The sequence below is a fragment of the Neophocaena asiaeorientalis genome, unplaced genomic scaffold, assembly GCF_003031525.2.
Source record: "Neophocaena asiaeorientalis asiaeorientalis breed wild unplaced genomic scaffold, Neophocaena_asiaeorientalis_V1.1 scaffold127, whole genome shotgun sequence".
In the NCBI taxonomy this organism is placed as follows: domain Eukaryota; kingdom Metazoa; phylum Chordata; class Mammalia; order Artiodactyla; family Phocoenidae; genus Neophocaena; species Neophocaena asiaeorientalis.
Window position 1 is genome coordinate 3,433,157 of NW_020175414.1, and position 24,095 is coordinate 3,457,251.

The window sequence follows — 24,095 nt, forward strand, 5'->3', positions numbered from 1 at the left end:
TCTTTCCCCTAAACAAATTTTCTGTGTGTTCTGTGTTCTCTTTACTGTGTTAAATGTCACAATAGGCATTATTTAAACATGTGCAAGAGGCAGACTTATTTTCAGGTGTTTCCATCTGTTGTGGGAATATACTTTAAAAATAGAAGAGAAACATACACAAATTAAACAGGAAGCCAGGGGAGAAAAAGAAAAAAATGAAACATCGGCAGGACAACAGTGTGAAAAAAATGTTTGAGCTGCCTGTTATTAACAACTCAACCTGTTTTACATTGGAATTCTGCATAATTACATTCCAGGGGAGGGGCAAATGACAGAGGTTGAATAAAGGCTAAAACTATGAAAATGAGACTACTTAGAAAATAAGCAACGTTTGCTCACCAACAGGCATTTTTTTGGCAGAACTTTTAGAAGGCAATTTGTTTCAAATATTCACTGCATATTTCAATAACATTAATGCCAGCAAAATGTTCTTTATGTAGTGTAAGAAATTGATCAATTATACACTTCCATAATATACCTAAGTTAGTTAAAGGTTCAGAGAAAACAAAACAAAACCAAAAAAATGCCACATTTCCTTAATGTCATATTAAATAACTTATTTTATGCTGTGTGGAAAAAGAGCAGAAATTGTTACAGAAATATGTATAATTATCATTAATACTGTCAGTGCAGTTTTAAAAACTGAATGATTATAGGCAACTGAGTAAAGCATTAAATAAATTACAAATAGTATGTTGTTTTCAAGTTCCAGACAATATACATTGTGTAACTAACATGAAGAAAAAAAATGCAGTAAAATATTTATTAAAGCCTTGCTCTCTTGCAAGTTTAATTTTGGTCCCGCTTGTTTACATCTTCTACTCACTATTGAAGAAAAGTACTTTAGGAAAAATGAATCCATCATCATCATGAGATTATTTTCCTCATTGACCTAGGCATTCATATAGTTAATTTGCATTGTTTCTATCTCATCTAAATGGAAATACTCCAAAAAAGTAATCTTCTTCCAATAAGACTGTCTTTTTATCTGGAGAAATGCCAAAAACCATATGTTTAGGGATTGATCAATGTAAAGAATTTTAATACAAAATTTGAAATCAATAGAGAAGGATTCATCATTCACTTGGTTTTTCTATTTGTTAACTAAAAATATATTATTTTTCAAGCATTCCTGACTTTGCTTTCATTTGCTATCCTCACCCTACACACCATCACAAGTAAACTTCAGTCTGTTGATTTGCTTCCTCCAAGTGAGCAATTTCTTCAACCTGCTAGCTTTCTTCTCTTTGGTCTGAAGTTTACTTGTTAGATGATGGCACTCAGAGAGAGGACTATGCACACATACATTTTATATATATACGAATATACATATACGTATATAAACATATATATATATATGTACACATATATATCCATGCAGAACTTGTAAACTTTATTTTTAAAGGACAATAGCAGAGTAAATAAGTATTGATAATTTATCCTATTATATCTACATTGGTACTGTTAGTATATCAGGAAAAGCTGTGAAATATTAAGGGTTCAAAAGAGAATCTAAATATTTATTTATATATTTTTTATATTTATTATTGAGTTTAAGTGGCTCAATTCTTAATTATTTAATAAAAAAAACTACACTTGTATTAATTTCACTTAGGAGATCGTGTAGGAAATGCTAAGGAAGAAATAGATGGAACGAAAAGTGGGCTGGGACAAGAAAGCAGAATTGATTTTTTTTCTTGGATGTTGTGGGTATAGAGCAAACTGCTTCACTGTTCAACAGCCTAAAGAACTGTGTTTCACCTGAGAAACTGGGTCCCCAAATTATTTTTTCCTTTTGGACAGGCAATTATACTTTGTATTAGATAAGTGTTATTTTGCAGAAATATTTTAAAGGCTGCTTTACACATTACTTTGTAAAATCTTTGCACATCACCCTAATATAGATTCACATATATATGTGTATATATTTATACACATATATATTGCTGTGCTTGAAAAATATACAGGTATGTTATAGCAATCTAGCAATCACTGTTATATTTATTTATGTAGCTTTACTCATGCCAGAAAAAGAAGAGGTAGCATTATTTTTGTATGGAAATGAATGGAGACGGGAGAGATAATAAAAGGAAAGACCTTAAATACATAGGAACAAAAATGTTTTATTTGTTCCTGACTTTGGAGGGTAAGCTGGGAAGTTTGACAATGTGGGCATGCACACACGCATACACACACACACACACACACACACACACACACACACCTGTATACAATCTTTCTTATTACCCTTAAATAGTTGTGATTTCACATTCATTAAATTATAATCAGTTGGGGAAAAGTTTTATTTTTCAATTCTATAAAAATCAAATCAACATTTATCCCCATAGAGCATTTTGGCTTTTATAATGTAAATTTCTATCCATTATTTTGTGTATTCTTAAAAATTTCTCTCTCTTAATTTGAGATCCATTTTCTGTACATGTGCACGTGTTTGTTCCCTGTGTGTGTGTGTGTGTGTATACGTACACACGTGTGCTTTATTATGGCCAGCTTGCAACTTGAAACACAGGGTCGTCTGGGTGCTGTGACTGAGCACCAGGAAAACCAGTAGGTATTGTGAGGTGGATTAAGCCTTTTTTGTTTAATATCCACTAAATAGTTCTTGAAGATTTTTGCCCTTAGGCTATGCTCCTTCTATTTATTTCCATCTGGTACAAGAATGATGTGTTTTTTCATCATGTGTACAAAGGGTTCATGTATAAGTGTATGCAAGCTTGCTTTTTAGTTGTGTTTCTTTGTTGATAGTTATCTGGCATATTGGAGTTACCTTCCTATTTCAAACTTGTATAGTTTTTTAAAGTATCAAGCTAGTGAAGCTAGTGAATATTTTCCATTAACATTTATGCTGTCATAGAATTCTTCAATTTAGAACTCAGTTATTAGACCTTACTGAATGTAATCTTTTTCTATTTATATACATATATATATTTCCTTGATTATTATTATAATAGAATTATTATATACAATATAATCATTGTATATGTATGTTATAAAATAATCAGAATAACTATATCTTTCTGTTTAAATCACTATGTCCAAAATATGTGGTTTCTATAGCTACAGTTCTTACGTTTATGGTTCAGTGAGTTAATGTTAGACTGTGTACTTATTTTTTAGATATAAATATATTTATTTATTTATTTTTGGCTGCATTGGGTCTTTGTTGTTGGATCTTCATTGCTGCACACGGGCTTTCTCTAGTTGTGGAAAGCAGGGGCTACTCTCTGTTGCGGTGCGCAGGTTTCTCATTGTGGTGACTTCTCTTGTTGCAGAGCTCGGGCTCTAGAGCACAGGCTTCAGTAGTTATGGAGCACAGGCTTAGCTGCTCTGTGACATGTGGGATCTTCCTGGACCAGGGCTTGAACCCGTGTCCCGTGCATTGGCAGGTGGATTCTCAACCACTGTGCCACCAGGGAAGTCCCAGACTGTGTACTTTTAAAATAAGTGCTTAATCTCACAATACATCATTTATATTTGGAATTTTATGTAAAATTATGTACAGATATATATGTTTTTAATAATAAAAGAACCACCGAACAGATAGGAAATTTCTATTTTCCAAGTACTTCTAACTTAGTATTTTTTCCAGTATGCATTAGTACTTACCACAATGACCATATTTACAGTAATAAGCTAGGTAATTTTCTTTTGTGATCATGTATAATTTTATCAATCCAATGAATAAACATTAAAATAAATATTTTATTAGAAATCTGCCAAATCAAGTAGTTTAATTTTAATTTAGCATGGAACTTGGATTTTAATACTAGATAATCTTAGATCAAGGAACACACTCATCTGAACCTCAAAAATTAAGTCACCTTGGGCTTCCCTGGTGGCGCAGTGGTTGAGAGTCCACCTGCCGATGCAGGGGACACGGGTTCGTGCCCCGGCCTGGGAAGATCCCACATGCCGCGGAGCGGCTGGGCCCGTGAGCCATGGCCACTGAGCCTGCGCGTCCAGAGCCTGTGCTCCGCAACGGGAGAGGCCACAACAGTGAGAGGCCCGCGTACGGCAAAAAAAAAAGTCACCTAAAAATTTAAGGTTAGAGTTATACTTTCTCAAAGTCAAGTTTTCTGTCCTTCGGGAAGACAAGTTATAATCCCAACTACGTTTCCAGTAACAGGTTCTGCATTCTCCAACTGACTTAAATCCCACAGTGCTCTAAAGGAATGTTAGAGTTCCTTCAGTTACAAGATTGCTGCCATTTTCCTAAAGATTACACAAAGAAATTTGCTGTGAAAGAATGTGTACAACTTTGACTTGTTGTTAATTTTTTTTTAATGATAGTATTGTCTAGCAAATATCTTTGGGCCAGATTAAAAAGGCGCAAAGTAGTCCAGATTATGACTATTTTCATTATGATCATGGAAATGTTAAGCAGCTACTCAAAAATGACTTTCACAGCACAAAGGATCACTTCTTTCTGAGACTGAGCATACATATTTTTAAAGGGAAAAACTCAAACAGAACATGCCTGAATTAGAAAAGACCGTCTCAATGAATTCTCCCTGTGATGTCAATATAGATTTTCTTTTAGATTAGTTTAGATTACAAGTCTGAAAATAAAATAAATTCTCATACACTTATGTTTATTTCTCTGTTGTTATTACTCATGGGAGATGCACTTTACTTTTATCATCTGTTCTTTGCTTTGGGTATGGTTATCAGAGCTCAGAAAGTGCTCTCCAAGATAAGGAAGTATTTAAAACACCACTGTAGACACATTTTGACGTTTATACTGCATTATGTATGGGTAGACTTCATATTCTTTTAAAACACCTTTTAATCTTTGCTCTGATTCAAGGATAGCCTTCTCCAATAGTGTTTTGACCCTCGGTTACATTACATAGCAGGGTGATACAGAAAGCCTCACATCCTCTCCTTCTATATATGAGTTTCATGGCCTTTTTTCCCCAATTTCTTCTATATTTGTATGTGTTCTAATGATTACAAAATATTAAAGCTGTTAGTAGAAAAATGGCTTGTCATTGCCAGTAAAACCCATTACAACTTACATTTCTGTGTATTTACTCTAGAACATGGATATTGAGTATATTGATTTTGCTTACATGTTCATTCTTGAGATGACCCACTCTTAGAGGGTAAAAAACACCAGCTTCTGATAAAATTACAACACAGTAAAGGTAATAAGGACCAAATAGTTTTTGAGAAGTAATTTTGAAAACAGGTTTATTTAAAATGTCAATTAAAATGTCACTCTCTCGTTTCCTACTATTTATATATTTTTGAACTGTAATAATAGTAGCAACAATATGCTATGGTAGGATTTGTTTTAGTAAGATGAAGGCCAAATTGTTTTTGTTCAAACAGTCTATATTTTATTCTAAAGTAAACTTTGGGACACTATCAATTTTAATAGTTCTCTCAGAAAGGTTTCATTTCACAGGAGGCATTTTTGGTGAAAATACGTATTTATTATCATTTGTGTATGTGTGTAGATGCACACTGAGGATATTTAGATTCAGTTCATTTTTAAATTTTTTTAACATCTTTATTGGAGTATAATTGCTTTACAAAAGTGTGTTCGTTTCTGCTTTATAGCAAAGTGAATCAGCTATACATATACATGTATACCCATATCTCCTGCCTTCTTGCGTCTCCCTCCCACCCTCCCTATCCCACCTCTAGGTGGTCACAAGTACCAAGCTGATGTCCCCATGCTATGTGGCTGCTTCCCACTAGCTATCTGTTTTGCATTTGGTAGTACCAAATGTAAACTCTCTTGCCACTCTCTCACTTTGTCCCAGCTTACCCTTCCCCCTCCCCTTGTCCTCAAGTCCATTCTCTAGGTCTGAGTCTTTATTCCTGTCTTGTCCCTAGGTTCTTCAAAACCAATTTTTTTTTTAAGGTGCCATATATATGTGTTAGCATATGGTATTTGTTTTTCTCTTTCTGACTTACTTCACTCCGTATGACAGGGTCTAAGTCCATCCACCTCACTACAAATAACTCAATTTCATTTCTTTTTATGGCTGAGTAATATTCCATTGAATATATGTGCCACATCTTCTTTAACCATTCATCTGTTTATGGACACTAAGGTTGCTTCCATGTCTGGCTATTGTAAATAGAGCTGAAATAAACATTGTGGTACATGACTCTTTTTGAATTATGGTTTTATCAAAAGAGGATAAATAAATATAACAGTGGATAAATAATGGGATATTATTAATATAATAATATTATATTATTAAGGATATGGTCACCTTATCCTTTATCAAAGATAAGGTGACCATATGTGCATGGTTTTTTCCATCCTGTTCCACTGACCTTTATTTCTGTTTTTGGGCCAGTTCCATACTGTCTTGATTACTGTAGCTTTGTAGTATAATCTGAAATCCAGAAGCCCAATTCCTCCAACTCCATTTTTCTTTCTCAAGATTGCTTTGGCTTTTGGGGGGTCTTTTGTGTTTCCATACAAATTGTGAAAATTTTTGTTCTAGTTTTTTGAAAAATGCCATTGGTAGTTTGATGGGGATTACATTGAATCTGTAGATTGCTTTGGGTAGTATAGTCATTTTCACAAAGTTGATTCTTCCAATCCAAGAACATGGTATATCTCTCCATCTGTTTGTATCATCTTTAATTTCATCAGTGTCTTATAGCTTTCTGCATACAGGTATTTTGTCTCCTTAGGTAGGTTTATTCCTAGGTATTTTATTTTTTTGTTGCAATGGTAAATGGGAGTGTTTCTTTAATTTCTCTTTCAGATTTTTCATCATTAGTGTATAGGAATGCAAGAGATTTCTGTGCATTAATTTTGTATTCTGCTACTTTACCAAACTCATTGATTAGCTCTAGGAGTTTTCTGGTAGCATCTTTAGGATTCTTTATGTATAGTATCATGTCATCTGCAAACAGTGACAGCTTTACTTCTTCTTTTCCAATTTGGATTCCTTTTATTTCTTGTTCTTATCTGATTGTTGTGGCTAAATCTTCCAGAACTATGTTGAAAAATAATGGTGAGAGTGGACAACCTTGTCTTTTACCTGATCTTAGAGAAATGGTTTCAGTTTTTCACCATTGAGAACGATGTTGGCTGTGGTTTTGTCATATATTGCCTTTATTATGTTGAGGTAAGTTCCCTCTGTGCCTTCTTTCTGGAGGGTTTTTTATCATAAATGGGTGTTGAATTTTGTTGAAACCTTTTTCTTCATCTATTGAGATGATCATATGGTTTTTCTCCTTCAATTTGTTGATATGGTTTATCACATTGATTGATTTGCATATATTGAAGAGTTCTTGCATTCCTGGTTTAAATCCCACTTGATCATGCTGTATGATCCTTTTAAAGTGCTGTTGGATTCTGTGTGCTAGTATTTTGTTGAGGATTTTTGCATCTATGTTCATCAGTGATATTGGCCTGTAGTTTTCTTTCTTTTTAACATCTTTGTCTGGTTTTCATATCAGGACGGTGTTGACCTCATAGAATGAGTTTGGGAGTGTTCCTCCCTCTGCTATATTTTGGAAGAGTTTGAGAAGGATAGGTGTTAGCTTTTCTCTTAATCTTTGATAGAATTTGCCTGTGAAGCCATCTGGTCCTGTGCTTTTGTTTGTTGGAAGATTTTTAATAACAGTCTTAATTAAAGTGCCTGTAATTGGTCTGCTTATATTTTCTGTTTCTTCCTGGTTCAGTCTCGGACACTTGTGCTTTTCTAAGAATTTGTCCATTTCTTCCAGGTTGTCCATTTTATTCCTATATTGTTGCTTGTAGTAGCCTCTCACCATCCTTTTTATTTCTGCAGTGTCAGTTGTTACTTCTTTTTCATTTCTAATTCTATTGATTTGAGTATTCTGCCTATTTTTCTTAATGAGTCTAGCTAATGATTTATCAATTCTGTTTATCTTCTGTTGGTGTGTTTAATATTGTCCCAGAGGTCTCTAAAGCTGTCCTCAATTATTTTCATTTTTTTTTCTTTATTCTTCTCTGTGGTAGTTATTTCCACTATTTTATCTTCCAGGTACTTATCCATTCTTCTGCCTCAGTTATTCTGCTATTGACTCCTTCTAGGGAATTTTTAATTTCATTTATTGTGTTGTGCATCATTGTTTGTTTGCTCTTTATTATTCTAGGTCTTTGTGAAATGTTTCTTGTATTTTCTGCATTCTCGTTCCATGATTTTTAATCATCTTTACTATCATTACTCTGAATTTATTTCCAGGTAGACTGCCTATTTCCTCTTCATTTGTTTGGTCTGGTGGGTTTTTCCCTTTCTCCTTTGTCTGCTGTGTGTTTCTCTGTCTTCTCATTTTGCTTAACTTACTGTGTTTGGGGTCTCCTTTTCACAGACTGCAGATTCATATTTCCCGTTGTTTTTGGTGTCAGCCCCCAGTGGCTAAGGTTGGTTCAGTGGCTTGTGTAGACTTCCTGGTGGAGGGGACTGTGCCTGTGTTCTCGTGGATGAGGCTGGATCTTGTCTTTCTGGTGGGCAGGACCACAACTGTTTTTGTATTTTGGGGCACCTGTGACCTTATTATGATATTAGGGGGCCTCTCTGCTAATGGATGGGGTTGTGTTCCTGTCTTGCTAGTTGTTTGGCATAGGGTGTCCAGCACTGTAGCTTGCTGATCATTCAGTGGAGCTGGGTCTTAGCATTTAGATTGAGATCTCTGAGAGAGCTTTTACCATTTGGTATTACATGGAGCTGGGAGGTCTCTGGTGGATCAATGACCTGAACTCAGCTCTTCCCCCTCAGAGGCACAGGCCTGACACCAACACCCTGTCAGTCACACATCTCAGAAGAAAGTGGAGAAAAAAAGAAAGACAGAAATCATAATATAAAGTTTTTAAAGTAAGACATTTTAAAAAATTATTAAATATAAAAAAATAAAAAGTAATAAATAAAGGCAAAAAGAAAGAAGTGAGCAGCCAAACCAACAAAACAAATCCACCAATGATAACATGCGCTAAAAACTATAGTAAGAAAAATAAAATAAAATAAAATAAAACGGACAGGCAGAACCCTAAGACAAATGGTGAAAGCAAAGCTATACAGACAAAATCACACAAAGAAGCAAACACATACACACTCAGAAAAAGAGAAAAAGGGGAAAAAATATATATCTATACATTAGAAGAAAGGAAGAGAGCAACCAAATAAATAAACAAATCTACCAATCATAATAAACTCTAAACTAAGACAAACATAAGATCAGAAGCAAATTAGATATAGAAAGCAAACCCCAAGTCTACAGTCACCAGCCCACAGCCTCAATTTTGGGATGATTTGTTGTCTATTCAGGTATTCCAGAGATGCTGGGTACATCAAGTTGATTGTGGAGATTTAATCCACTGCTGAGGCTGCTGGGAGAAATTTCCCTTTCTTTTCTTTGGTCACACAGCTCCTGGGGTTCAGCTTTGTATTTGGTCCCTCCTGTTGATGTATGTCACTTGAGGGCATCTTTTCTTGCTCACACACAATGGGGTTAAAAGAGCAGCTGATTAGGTGGCTCTGGCTCAATCAGGCTGGAGGGAGGGAGGGGTAAGTAATGTGGCGGGAGCCTGCGGAGGCAGAAGCAGGCACGGTATTTCAACCGCCTGAGGCACTCCGTGTGTTCTCCTGGTGAATTTGTCCCTGGATCACGGCACCCTGGCAGTGGTGGGATACACATGCTCCCAGAAGCGTAGTTGTAGATAGTGTCCTATGCTTGCACACAGGTTTCCTGGTGGCTGCAGTAGCAGCATTAGCATTTCATGCCCGTCTCTGGTGTCCACGCTGATAGCTGCAGCTTGTGACAGTCTCTGGAGCTCATTTAGGTGGTGCTCTGAATCCCCTCTCCTTGGACACCCCCAAACAATGGTCTCTTGCCTCTTAGGCAGTTCCAGACATTTTCTCAGACTCCCTCCTGGCTAGCTGTGGCACATTAGCCCGCTTCAGGCTGTGTTCATGCAACCAACCCCAGTCCTCTCCTTGAGATCTGACCTCTGAAGCCAGAGCCTCAGCCCCCAGCCCCCACCCGGCCTGGAGTGTGGGTAGACAAGGATCTCAGGCTGGTGAGTGCTGGTCGGCACTGATCCTCTGTACGGGAATTTCTCTGCTTTGCCCTCTGCACTCCTGTTGCTGCGCTGTCCTCCGTGTCTCGGAAGCTTCCTGCCCCCTGTCCCCCACTCCCCCCTCCCCACACCCCTGTCTCCGTCAGTGAAGGGGTTCCCTAATGTGTGGAAACTTTTCCTCCTTCACAGCTCCCTCCCCAAGGTGCAGGTCCCATCCTTATTCTTTTGTTTTGTTTTGTTTGTTTGTTTGTTTTGTGGTACACGGGCCTCTCACTGTTGTGGCCTCTCCCGTTGCAGAGCACAGGCTCCTGACGCGCAAGCTCAGCAGCCATGGCTCACGGGCACAGCCGCTTTGTGACATGTGGGATCTTCCCGGACTGGGGCACGAACTTGTGTCCCCTGCATTGGCAGGCGGGCTCTCAACCACTGTGCCACCAGGAAAGCTCCCATCCCTATTCTTTTGTCTCTGTTTTTCCTTTTTCCTTTTGCCCTACCCAGGTACTTGGGGAGTTGCCTTTTGGAAAGTCTTAGGTCTTCTGCCAGAATTCAGCAGTTGTTCTATAGGAGTTATTCCACATGTATATGTATTTCTGATGTATTTGTGGGGAGGAAGGTGATCTCCACATCTTACTCCTCCACCATCTTGAAGGTCTCCCCCCAACACTGGTCATTTTGGGGATCACTATTGTCATCTGGCTTTGGGAGAGGGGAAAGGGAGTGTCAGAACTACATCTCTACCATTTACTTTCAGTCTCAAAGTAACTGAACATGGTGGGCTATTTGCTTAACAGTATATTGGTCCCTCTATATTTCTACCTCCCCTCCATGAATCATGTGGATAAATTTGTAAAACACAAAGCAGACCTTGGGGGAACAAGAATATTGCTTCAGACTCAGCTCCCATCCTCATCTATACTCTAGTACAATAATCCAGGTCATTTTCAAAGTGAATAAATGTAGAATATACCCACAGCCTTTCTAACTCTCCTTGGCATGCCCTTGGTTTTTTTTGCACAGAGAAGTCTTCAAGGAGATCTCCTTCTAGAATACTAGATCAGAAGGGGTGCCAACGTCCTCCATTAAATATCCTCTACTCTTCTCCTTCTCCCAATCTTTGGTCCCTAAGGATGAGATTGGAACAGTATAGTCACACTTAACTCCATCACCCTTAATGCTCCACAACACTTGGGCTACAAACTTCATATTTCATTAAGCAATGACTTTCAAACATTTTCTAATTGATGTCGATATATGGTAAACCAGAACGTGTGTGTGTGTGTGTGTGTGTGTGTGCACGTGTGTTATCAAATTGAAACAAAGCTTTTATAAGCAATCTTGCCTTTACTATTTTTATACCTTTGTCTATTTCACTTAAAAAAATTTAGTTACAACCAGAAAATTGATTTCAAGATCTATTGATAAGTCTCTACCATGGTTTAGAAAGTCACACCATCCTACTACCATAGAGCAAGAAGGTTCATAGTTTAGCTCTAATTAGAACAAACTCTACTATATAATAGACCAGCAGATTTAGATCTTGGTTTGTATATGAGGTTTAAGGAAATTTTTAAAAATCATTCTTAAAAAATCCTCAACACCTGGCTTTCACAGATATTATCTTGCTAAAAGAGGGAATATAAAAGTATTAAGATCCAGCTTGAGACTCAAAATATCTATCCCAAATTAGTGGTCTACAAACTTTTTCTTAAAGGTCCAGATGTTATATACTTTAGGCTTTGTAGGCCATACAATCTCTTTTGTAGCTATTCACTTCTGCCCTTGTATCATGAACATAGTCATAGATAATATGTAAAAAAATGACTGACTGTGGCCCCGTATTCTAATAAAACTGCATTTAACAAAATAGGTGGTAATTTGCCTATTATTGTTCTAAATAAAAGTATCTTATTTTTTTCTCTCATAACAGTATATTCTCCAGGAGTTGTTGTACATGTAGATGTATTTCTGATGTATTTGTGGGGAGGAAATTGATCCCCACATCTTACTCCTCCACCATCTTGAAGGTCTCTCCTCAGTTTATTTTTAAATTATTGTAATATAAGTAATTTTTGTAAGAATTATTTAAGGAAAAGTATAGTTTCATATATTTTTCCCACAGCTTTAAATCTTGAAAGAAAACATGTTTTTTTTTTTACTTATTTCTTTTTAAAAATTACATTTTTAAAAATACTCATCTGAGCAAGGCACCCATCTGTTCTTTTGGAAGCATGTCCATCTAATTTAAGGTAACTTAATTGAAACTTTAGATCTATCTCTAGAGTAGAGTTCTATGAATTTAATGAATAGACTTTGGAGACCAGAATATCATTAAAATATTATAATATTAAAATCTTTTTTTAAAAATCCATCTTCTGGGACTCCCAAATCCTATTGGCAAGCATTGATTACTAAATAATAAGTAAGAGAGGATTAGTTGCATCTGAATTAACTCTGTTTTCTGAGAATGCCAGAAATGATACTGATTCCGTTTACTTGTCTCTAGCAATTGAAAAAAAAAGCACTAGAAACAAGGTGAACAGTAGGATTTAAACTAGTAAATAGAAATACATCCCAACAGAAACCAGATAGCTGGCAGGAGAGAAAAACTAATAAGACGATCTTGCTTCCTTTTTACAAAGAGTTCAGCTTAATAGGCATGTTTTCATTGACCTTCCTTAATAATTACCACTTTGCTAGGAGAATGACTTGAATTTTTGGTGTATTCATCCATGTCATCAAAAACAGTGTCATTATCAGAGATGGTTTTAGCTTACACAGGTGATAAAAGCATAAGGAAAACATCTCCTCCATAGTAGTATATTTAAATAGTTTTGGGTCTGAAACTCACAGTATTGTTTAAGTCGCTAGAATTTTAAATTTGCCCCTGTAAACCAAACAGTTTTTACAAACTACTGCATGCCAGAGCATAGGTTTCTCACTGCATATAAATCAGGCTTATTTGGAAGCTGCATTAACCCTTTCAAGAATCTAAAATTACAAGGACTTATTAATTAATTCATATGTTGATGGTAGCTGTCAGATAAAGCATAAAATACAGAGGCAACTACCTTAAAACAAAAGAGAGAAACTGGCACATTTGACCCAACAATGCAGTAGAATCAAAAAAAAAAAAAAAAAAGGCCAAAAGGAGAAACCTAGGAGAGATGAAAGAAATTTAATAGATGCTGAGGTGTAGGTTTTTTAGAATACTCACTGTTTACATAATTTAAAATTATAAAGAGATGATTACTTAAACATAGATTTTAAATTCAATAACAATGTCTCTGGTTTAAAAAATTCCTTTAAGGGGTAAATATTCTGACTTCCATGTTTCAGTGGATATATGTCAAGTAGGATTTATTTATTTTATTGAAAATGGTACCCTCAGTAATAAATAGAAAGCTTCAGAATTTTATATCAATATGGTATTTAACAGATAGATCTGATGTTACTTTAAATACTGTGTATCTCATAGCAAAAGAGAGCTATTATGTATAACTTTGTTTAGGTCCTGGGATCATTCTGAAAACTGACGAGACACTCTCATAAATGAATTGAGTAATTTGTAAGGGGTGGTCATTCTTATTATAGCTTACCAATAGTATTTGATACCTTTTAAATTTCATCTTCCTTTATATCAATGGTAGCATTCTGTTCAAATTCAGAAGTGTGACTATTGAGTGTATTTTCAAGGAATAGAGCATGTAAGAATATACTAGGACCTCAGAGTCTTGATCCTCCAGAGGCATAAGGAACTTGATGAGGCAAACAGATTAAAATATAAGAGTCAGGGAGCAACGCTAGAGTATGTAATGCAATTGGAAAATTGTGGCATAATCTTTGTCCAAAATAGAAATGAGTATTTTGGAGAATATTTTCATTAATTATTTATTCTTCTTGAGATCCAGAATAAATTTTGAAAGTTTTCTGAGATTCAACATCTACCTACCTTATTTGTGGCCATGTTCCTTGCCTTGTAGGAGTGTTTATTACCTCTCTTCTAGATACATATAATGATCTTCTTTCTTCCAGACCTTCCCTCTTCTGGCCTTCTAGAATCCTTTAAGCTTTCTGATATGTGATCATATGCAATCTTATGGTTGGTTAATAATAATAGCAAATTTGAGAAAGCAGGAAGGGAGATAAAGTAGATGTAGGAAGAAAAAAATAGTTTTCTAATGCAGAACTATAAAATTCAGGATTTATATTGTTAATATACAATATCAGTTGAATCAACATACATTGTCTTTCTTTAGTTTAGGAGAAGTGGGGTGAGATGCAAGCAGAATGGGGTAGGACTGGAGTTGGAATGATGGTGCCAGAGCTATGACAGGTCCTTTGTGCTCTGTTGGAGATAATCCTGGTTGGAGCCCAAACGCTAGATACCTGTACCAGAAGTAATGCTGATTTGAATACTACTTGCTCTGTGACCAAGCAGTTTTTTAGGCTCATAAATGTTGTTCAGTACTGCTCAGTCAAGCTCCTAAGTATTTCAAGAATCTTCTGAGATGTACAATAAATTACTCAAATACCTATATTAGTGTTCCATTACCCGTTAAACTAAATTCGGTCTTTTATTCAGAGCTTTTCCATTTTCTTTTACATTCTAGCCAGTTTTTCCCTTGTTACTTTGTTTTTAGGCATTGCAATATACATCTTTTGACCTACAAATCTGCTCTCTTATCACCCTGTGAAACGCACATTTCTGTGTGGTAATCATTTCACTTTCTAATCTCTTTACCTAGATCACCCTATCCCTGCTCTCCACTGTCTGTTGAAACCCTGATCATCTCTTGAATTGCAAATCAAGCACCACTTCTTCTAAAAAGCCTTTCACCATGTTACAATCTACACTTTTCTCTGTATTTCTGTTGTTTGACATTCATATAACATAGTTCAAAATGTAACGAATCATGAATTATTTCTCTTATGGTGGTTTCAAATCAAGTTTCTAGTTTCTAATGAAACTGTAAACTCCTTGGTAAAGAGATACAGCCTTCCAGACTGGAGAATTTTAGAGGTGGGTAAACGTGGGTTCATTTACCACAAACCTTTACTTGAGACAACACCTGTTCCACAACATTCTTTCAAAGATGCCTTTACTTGAAAACTTCCAATTCACAAAGTTGATGTTTAGTTCATTCTTACCTTATGAATGACTGAGTATAATTCCTTTAACTGCTGAATTACACACATCTACTACTCCCAATGAATTTGAGCTGTCTTTACTCTGGTGGGGCGTTTGAGTTATACTGTTTTTCCTTGATAGGTTATGTCAGAGTCCTTTTCTCAAAAAAGCAAAAATATAAACAAAAACAAAAACTTGTTCCATTTAGTATAGAATTGAGTTGCAGAGTCAGTTCTCCTGAGCGTACCTGTTAAGAAAGAGATGGCCTTATTTATCTGTGCCTTCACTTCTAAGCATCTGCTACTACCCCAGGGGATGGCTGCACCTACAGTATGGGACTGGGGAAGGGTGGCAGCTAAATTTTGAATGTTAATTTCAGGACACTGTGCCACAGGACACAATTATATTTGTGCCATAGGTTCTCAATATGTGGTTTAGATTCTCATTTTTTTTTTTCGGGTGTTCCATATCAGATTTCCTTATATCCTTTTGCTTTCATTCCTTAACATATGTTTCCCTTTAATTTCATTTTTCTTCATCTCAGAGCATTATCTGTGGTTGTCAGTATTTATGCCAGAAAATTCATTCTAATAGACCTATTATTATGTCCAAAGGGTCACAAACACTTGAAACCATCCCCAAAGGTGTGCAGGTGCATTGAATAGTAAGTGCAAATGCTCCCAGCACTCCAAATAACCAGCCGCAGTTGGATTCAGTTGAATGTGATACAGGGCAGTGGTTTCTGGTGTCTGAATGAAGTTGTGGCGATACATTCAGAAGGGTTGTGTGATGTAATTGCACGCCAGAGGATTGGTACTTCTAAGCTGCCACGGTTTGACTATTTGTTAGCATTATTATAACCTCCTTTTCAAAATGTGCTCTCTGCCTATCAAAAGCAGATAGAATGGCATTTCACAACTGAGGTAAATTCTGGAAGCCAGATCAGCAGTACATATACCTAAAAATATATACATTTCGCTCATAGTATTTTTATTCCATGAACTATGTTTCTAAATTATTATTTCTTATGACCAATTATTAGGACATATTTTAAGTTCCTGGAGTCTAGTACCCAGTGTTTTACCATTATATTACTGCCAACACGTGAACAAGCATGCTCATGAAATGAGCATATTGTAACAAGATATGTGATCTTACATTAAAAAATAAAAGAAGCAAAAACATATCCCACATCTGTGTATTTGTATATCAGTTATTTGATTAGTAGAACAGCCTAGATCACTGTGCACAAGTGAGAAACATGGGAAATACAAGACAATAGATGAAAGATCACTTGGCTAAATAAAGTGATTGTACTCTGATGCAACATTTTCCCTTACCCTTCTCTTTTTTTCCCTGAATAAGGGATACACCAAGGTTATTAAAAATTGTACTAAAATTAAGCCTGGAAGTCATGTGAATACTAGCAGAAGAAATAGCATGTGATAAAATTATAATATTAGGATACTTGTTTCTTTTTATTCCCCGACACAGAGAAAGACGTTTTGAGACAACTTTCCAATGCTGTCTCTAGAAATAATATTGAAAGTGAAATTTTTACCCCCTCATAGTCAGATAGTGTGAAATCAGAAGGTTTAATTTTAACTAATATGCTAGTAAATGAGACATAGAAATCAAAAATGGAAATAATTTGAATGAATATAGATTGTTAAAGTTCCATTTATATGGAATGACTCACCCTATCATCATAACAAGTGTAAGGGGTTTATAGGATGGTAAAGGGAAGTAAGTGAATAATCATTAACATTGCCAAAAAAAGAGAGAACTGTATGTGGCAGAAAACTGTCAGTTTGCAGGATATTATGAATTATGTCAATTTACTGAAGAAACATTTTATTAGAGGTTTGTTGAACTGTATTCTGACAAGATTTCTATTTTAGTATTGGTGTTTTTTTCTCTGATATGTTAGAATATATTTGGATTAATTGTAATTTGCTGTGCTCATAGAGAAGTGTGTGTACATGTGTAAAATTGTGTGTGTGTGTTTGTGTGCACTGAAGAAAGAAAAAGGCAGTGAAGCAAGCTGTAGTTACATCATTAAAAGCTTTCAGTAGAAAACTGGTGTACACGAACTGTCAGTCTAAGGTCCTGGCTTGCCATTGTTTACTAGTAGATAATCTGTGATGGGCGTCAACTTTAAGTTTTGTAGAGTTAATCTCCAGAACATTTGGGCCAGCCATAAATATAGTTGGGTGTCAGCTTTCTGCTTTCCCAGACAGCTAATTAGGTGTTATGAAAGCTTACACTGGTGAAAGAAGGTAAAATAGAAATACAAAAGAAAAGTGAGAACAAATAAAAAATGAACTTCATTTATAGAGCTCTCTACCTGGAAACGACTCCAATTTTAAGGTGCTGTTAGAAACAGGAGCAACCACCACACTAACAGAAGAGCACTATTCCTATTTAAAGCTATTTACAGAGCTGAAATAAAACCATTTTGTTGACAGTCGTAAAGTACAGAAAACTCTCTCCAATAGCCTTCCCCACAACCACAACAATTTAGAACTTCCTCACTGATGTTCTGATTAATGGATTTTGGTTTTCAGATTTCTACGACACAGACGTTTATTTCTTCATTATAAAAATTAAATCAGATGCATATCTGAAACTCTTATTCTAGAAATAATAAGCATGTTTTCAGTTGTACAGATATGTGGGCTCTGGAGGAAACAGGAAATGAAACTAAGGGGAGGAAATCCTTTTATGTTTTCTAATATTTCCCTAAGTGTTAACAAATTAGTTGCTAAGTATCTTTCTTTGGGTTATGTGGTATAATGCTTTGAAGACAGGGAAAATAAGCTTATCTTTTGATTTGTGATAAATTCCTTCCTGAGAGTGAGACAGACTGTAGTAAAGAGATAGATTTACTCTAAAGAAATTTCATGACGTGGCTCCTCGAACTGTGTTTCTTCGGCAGTGAACAGTTCCGAGTCACAACACGCAAGGGTTTTCTCCTGACTTTTCCGAAAATAACTATGTTCAATAGAGGCCCCTTAATCTTTGTTAATCTTTGATGGTTTAAATAGTGTTTTGGCTTCAAATTTTAATCTTCTACATTGTAATTATTGGCACCTCTTACCCATCTTGAAATGGCTGTGTACTCTTCATGATGTAGTGACATTACAAGGTTAAAATCACATTGTGGACATTAAGTTCTGGTAACCTTTGTCGAAGATCGCTAAAATACAATAATTTGGGAGCAGATAATTTGATGTTTTACCTAAATATTTTTTTCCTCATATATATGTAACTTTCACAATGCCTGTTCCTTTGAAGGTATATTTTGGCCAAAAATGTTTGTTTGCCTTATATCTTTAAGTTATTAAACAGTTTAATCTAGGTTAAAAAAAAGAGAGAGAGCTTTCAGATTTGTTGGCTAATATGAATTTGCAGATTTCATACATCTTTATGTCTAAATCAACTTGAATTATATAAAATTCTAAAATCAGTAGTCAAGTTGTTTATCCAGTCAGAGGTTTCACACTCATAGTTGAAGGGCATAGGGAAAGATTAAAAGGTTGTTTATTGGTGATTTTAAATAAAAAGATTTATACATACATGTAAATTATATACAAGGTTTTATATTTATAAATATATTTATATATATGTTTTATATATATCTGCTATCCTTTATATTACAAATATATAACTTTCCTGTGTATTTTATTCATTCATCTGTATTTCTATTATGGTAGTTACTGATTTTTAATTTTCAGGAATGCATTGGACATGCATTTGAGTTTTTAAATTTTGTTTGGACTATTTCCTGGAGAAAGCTCAATTTTATTACACACATGCAAATAAAGATCTACACGTGTGTGTGTGTGTGTGTGTGTGTGTGTGTGCATGTATAGTTTATGGTGGCAGCTGAACTGCAAGTACTTACAGTAATTTAAGTGATTATATCTTTTGAAAAATATCATATAAATTAAGATGCAAAATTGAACTAATTAAGATGACTGTGTTTATATCCCTCCCCTTGGGAGCTTTTATAATAGTCAGAAGTGACTATAGTAGTATAGAAAATGATTCTTAATGCTAAACAAGTATTTAAATTTCTGATTGTCACATGATCCTTCAGGGAATTTTACACTTAAAAGATTAGACACTGTAAACTTTCTCTATAGACAGAACTGCCCAGATTTCTAGCTGTCGGACTTCAGAGTTGTTTTCACTTTGCAATATAAATATGCTTATCTCTCAGTTTCTCTCATCTATATACCATTTGGATCATCCCATCTTTCTTGGCAAGGGGTGGATTCTGTGAAAGGGTTATTATGTTATACTAAGGAAAGGACAAAAATGAGGGTAAATAATTTCTTTGTAATCCCAGATTGGTCCAGAAGAAAAAAATGAATCTTGGATCAAGCATCTCTAAATTTGTTTTCTGTCCAGGATCCCTAAATTTGTTTTTTGATACAAATATGTAATCTATGCAAATAGTGGCTGTCTGTGTAATTTGCTTCTTTTTCATTTTTATAGTTCATAATTCAACATACCTGTTTCGGGATTCGTTTTCCCTAAGGTACAGAAAGAAGCTATTATCTACCTTTACAGTCCTAGGGCTTGAGAAAATCCTCCACACTATTATTCTTTATTATACACACTTAGTTTATTGAGTGGATTTTTAAAAATATAATAGAAGGTGTGCATAGCAGAAATCCTCCCAATACGACTCCCCTTCCTTTAAGCCCCTCCTCCCTCACTCCTCCCTCCACCCTTCCCTCTCTCCCCTCACTTTGGTTTCCTTCTCGCCTCTCTTTTTCTTTCATTTTTTTCCATTTTATCTACTTTTTTGGTCTAGCTAGTAATTCATTATGTACTACCTATGTCTCTTTTATGTGTCTACCTAGTCATCTATTTATTTATGTCACTTCAGAAATAATTCTACTCTCTCAAAAATTCCTATTTGACCCTTGGCAGTTATAGTTCATTTTATGTTCTTAGTTTCTGCAGCTTGTACAGAAGGGTCCATTTGATTTTCTTCACTGTATGTGAAATGCGGCTGTCAAAATTACAGTCTAATGACAAGGTGAACAGCATATAATGTGTCATAATCAATACTCAAAATTTGCTCCCTAGGATGTGACATGAAGTCAAGTAGAAAAAGCTGCAGAGTTTCAGTAGTGAAGTGCAAACAATAATTTTATGTTGATGGTTTCAAATTCAAGGTCAATTTACACTTTAATAAATCTGCATTATTCTGTCCTGTTCACTCTATTCTTAAATTCATAGTGAATTCATTCAAAGCTGGGCTATCGAAATTGCTGAAATTGAGGCCAGTCAATATTGAAAAATAAAATTATGTTAGTGTCTTTCAAAGAGAGTGTATGAGTTGTAAATGAAGTTTTTAAAAATCACAAATCTAAAAGATACAAAAATATTAGCAAGTGAAATAGATAGTAAAGTTTTCTACTGTATTTTTGAAGGATAAGATTAGTTGAATGAAATGATATGTATTTTTTTTTCTAACACTTACTGACACAGGCATAATATTGAAGATTCACTTTCAGAATAGGTAATGAAAACAGATACCTGATAGTAAACTTTTCTGATATCCTGTTGTTTAAATTCTGCTCTACTTTAAATCTGCACAGGGAGGCTTCTAGAAAATTTTAAATGCCTAGATTCTTTTGCTTCTGTTTGTGTCCATCTGTCTGAAAACCTTTCAAATCATAGATAGTATTTGAGTCTGTGTGTAGATAGTTCAGTTTGAGACTACATTTCAGCATTCTTGCCTGCATTACATAATAAACTTAACATATTTTATTCACTCCTAGGTAAATATATGTTTAAAAGTAAGAGAAAATTAAAATAGAGACAAGCCATGTAGATACTTCTTTTTAACATTTCAAGTGTGAATATTGATACATGCTATGAAATACCACAGAATTTTTGTTCTGTCAAAAGACCATTTTGATTCTTTTCTAAAAGAGTTTAGTTTCATAGGAAATTATTTTATCCTAAAACTTTTTGAGATAATTAATGTATGGTTTATTTTTTTTTCTTTTTGTATAAGGAATTTTCTGTGTGTTTTAAGTACAGACTCAGATTTTGTATATGACTTTGAAAAGTAACTGTATAAATTTATCAGCACTATTAAATTTGCTGTTTTTTCCCTTGCACACAGGACACTATACATTATGGAGATCCTCTCGCATCAATTAAATGGCAATCCCAAGGGTTCCAAATGAGTAGGGAATTCTATTCCCATCACATAGAGTTAAACTGTAAATATCCTCTCCTGAAAAAAAGGTCCCTGATTTAAAAAGGACCATTAAACATAAGGAAAATAATGATTTGTAGGTGAAAGGGACAACTGGGAAGATGTAGTTCAAAGTTATCTTTTAAAATATTGAGTTCATGGACATATGCAGCTGTTGTCATAATGAAGGAATTTTCTTTCATATTTTCTTGTTCAGCATCTTTGAAATAGTGATCGTTAAACAGTACTTTATTTAGATTATCTACATGCTTATCACAAAAGAGAGAAGCAAAAATTCTCACAGAAATCATTATCATTTAGAATTGAAATCATGATTTGTCATTCATTCTGAACTATATCTGTTTACAAAATACATTTTCACCTACTTACACCAAAAACAAAAAGCTGAAGTGAAGAAAACTGATTACATGATCCATACGCAAATCTACTACAATAGCAATGTGCACTTTTTGACAAGCTTATTCATAACACATTCAGATAGAAAATTCAATTTGCTACTCTTCAGTAGGAAAAGCAGGCTTTTAAAGGAAAACCTTATTTCATGACTGTCACCAAAATAACAATTACAAGCAAAACAGGGATAAAACATTAAAAAAAAATAGCAGCTTAGGACTTTTTATGGAAGTTTGTGATTCAGTTTTTGCACTGTTATTTGATTTCAAAAATTAAACCTGGTAATCCTTTTTGAAGTTCCCTATTTCCAGGATGGGTTATACAGAACAAAGACTAACTGATATCCCCAGGAGATTAGTTTACAGTGATATTCTACTCTACTTAGAATGATTCTCCAGTGGCCACTTTTACTTCATCCCAGGCTATGGAAATTTGTTAATACCTAGAGAATAGACTTAAATAAAACTGTTGTCTCAACCAGCAGGTTTATGCAACCATCCTGAAATGTTTTAATTATTGTTTTCTTTTCCTTTTTAATTTAGAGATCAGAGGTCAAGCAAACCCAGGGAGAGCTGATCGCAGCCTTTGTAGAACTGTAAAGGCATCCCTAATGATTGGATTTGCTGTCCTCTCTTTTGTTTTGCAGAACCAGAAGAGTGTGTTAATTGCACAGATGAATGCCGAGTGCTTGGTCATTCTGACAGGTGTTGGATGCCACAGTTCCCTGCAACCAATCAGGCTGAAAACGCAGATTACCGCACAAATCTCTTTGTACCCACAGTTGAAGCTAATGTTGAGACTGAGACTTACGAAACTGTGAATCCCACTGGGAAAAAGACTTTTTGTACATTTGGAAAAGACAAGCGAGAGCACACGATTCTCATTGCCAATGTGAAACCTTATTTAAAAGCCAAACGTGCCCTGAGCCCTCTCCTCCAAGAGGTCCCCTCAGCATCAAGCAGCCCAACCAAGGCATGCATCGAGCCTTGCACCTCAACGAAAGGCTCCCTGGATGGTTGCGAAGCAAAGCCAGGGGCTCTGGCCGAGGCGAGCAGCCAGTACTTGCCCACTGACAGTCAGTATCTGTCCCCCAGCAAGCAACCGAGAGACCCTCCCTTCCTGGCTTCTGAGCAGATGGCAAGGGTCTTCGCCGATGTGCATTCGAGAGCCAGCCGGGATTCCAGTGAAATGGGCGCTGTCCTGGAGCAGCTTGACCACTCTAACAGAGATCTGGCCAGAGAGCCGGTGGATGCAGAGGAAGTCGTGAGAGAAATCGACAAGCTTCTGCAGGACTGCCGGGGAAATGACCCTGTGGCTGTGAGAAAGTGAAAAAAAAAAAAAAAAAGCATTGGCATTTTCTTGTCTCTTCTGTTGATTTAAAAATGACCCCTCCTGGTGAAAACCCCATTTTACAGGGATAAAGAAAGACCGATGCTGCTTTAAGGCTTTTAGTGAACATCTGAAGTGCCCACAAGTATGTTCTTTTCACTGCTGTTTCTTTTTCAGAAATAACAATGGCTTTGTTTTGACCAAACTTATATTAGGACAGAATTAATGATGTTCAAAGAGGAAAGAAAAACAGAGAAGAAAAAAGAGAGAAGAAAAAGGAGGATGAGGAGGCAAGTTACCTTGTGACTATCTGTTAGGAAGGTATGCAGTGTGAGAATGGAAGTTTTTTTCTCATTGCTCTAAGACTGTACTCCGTGATTTATTCTGACGTAACTGTTTACCTATAAACCCCATACAAAGCAGGGTCATAATTTGTGATCTGTGGTAGAATTTCTAGCAGTCACCACAGGCTTCTACTGAAAGTCCTGAAACGACCTTGCAGTAGTCCAAGCTACACCAAACATTAACACATATTTGTGGTAAACATTTCTGTATAAAGTTACCTGCCACGCATAGAAACACAGAAAACATTCCATAACATTAGTCAAAAAAAATTAAAAACTGAGTCATTTGTAAAACACCTCATAACGTATAAAAGTTCAATGTAAAAAAGTATAGTCCATTTTGTCCTGCACACACGTAGACTAATTCACTTCATGAAAGGAGAAGAAAATTTAAAGGTTTAAAATGCCTCTTTAGCATTTTAGTGTCCAACAAACATATAAATAATGATGGATATGTTTTAAATTTGACCTAGAAAAGTTCTGAAAAATAGTTACCATTGAGTAATGATATTCAGAGACAATTAACATGAATGATATGTTTTATTCATTTGTGGACACTAAAATAGCTCAGGAATG

At 35.5% G+C, this 24,095-nt stretch overlaps 1 protein-coding gene across 1 annotated transcript in view; it reads left to right on the forward strand.

Moving 5' to 3' along the window:
- The window catches only part of PCDH17 (protocadherin 17), a 100,134-nt gene extending 76,353 nt beyond the window's left edge, over positions 1–23,781 (forward strand). Inside the window, exon 4 of the mRNA XM_024767215.1 lies at positions 22,493–23,781. Within this exon, the coding sequence (XP_024622983.1) occupies positions 22,493–23,175 (683 nt within the window). The 3' untranslated portion in view covers positions 23,176–23,781. The remainder of the gene's footprint in view (positions 1–22,492) is intronic.
- Positions 23,782–24,095: the final 314 nt, after the last annotated feature.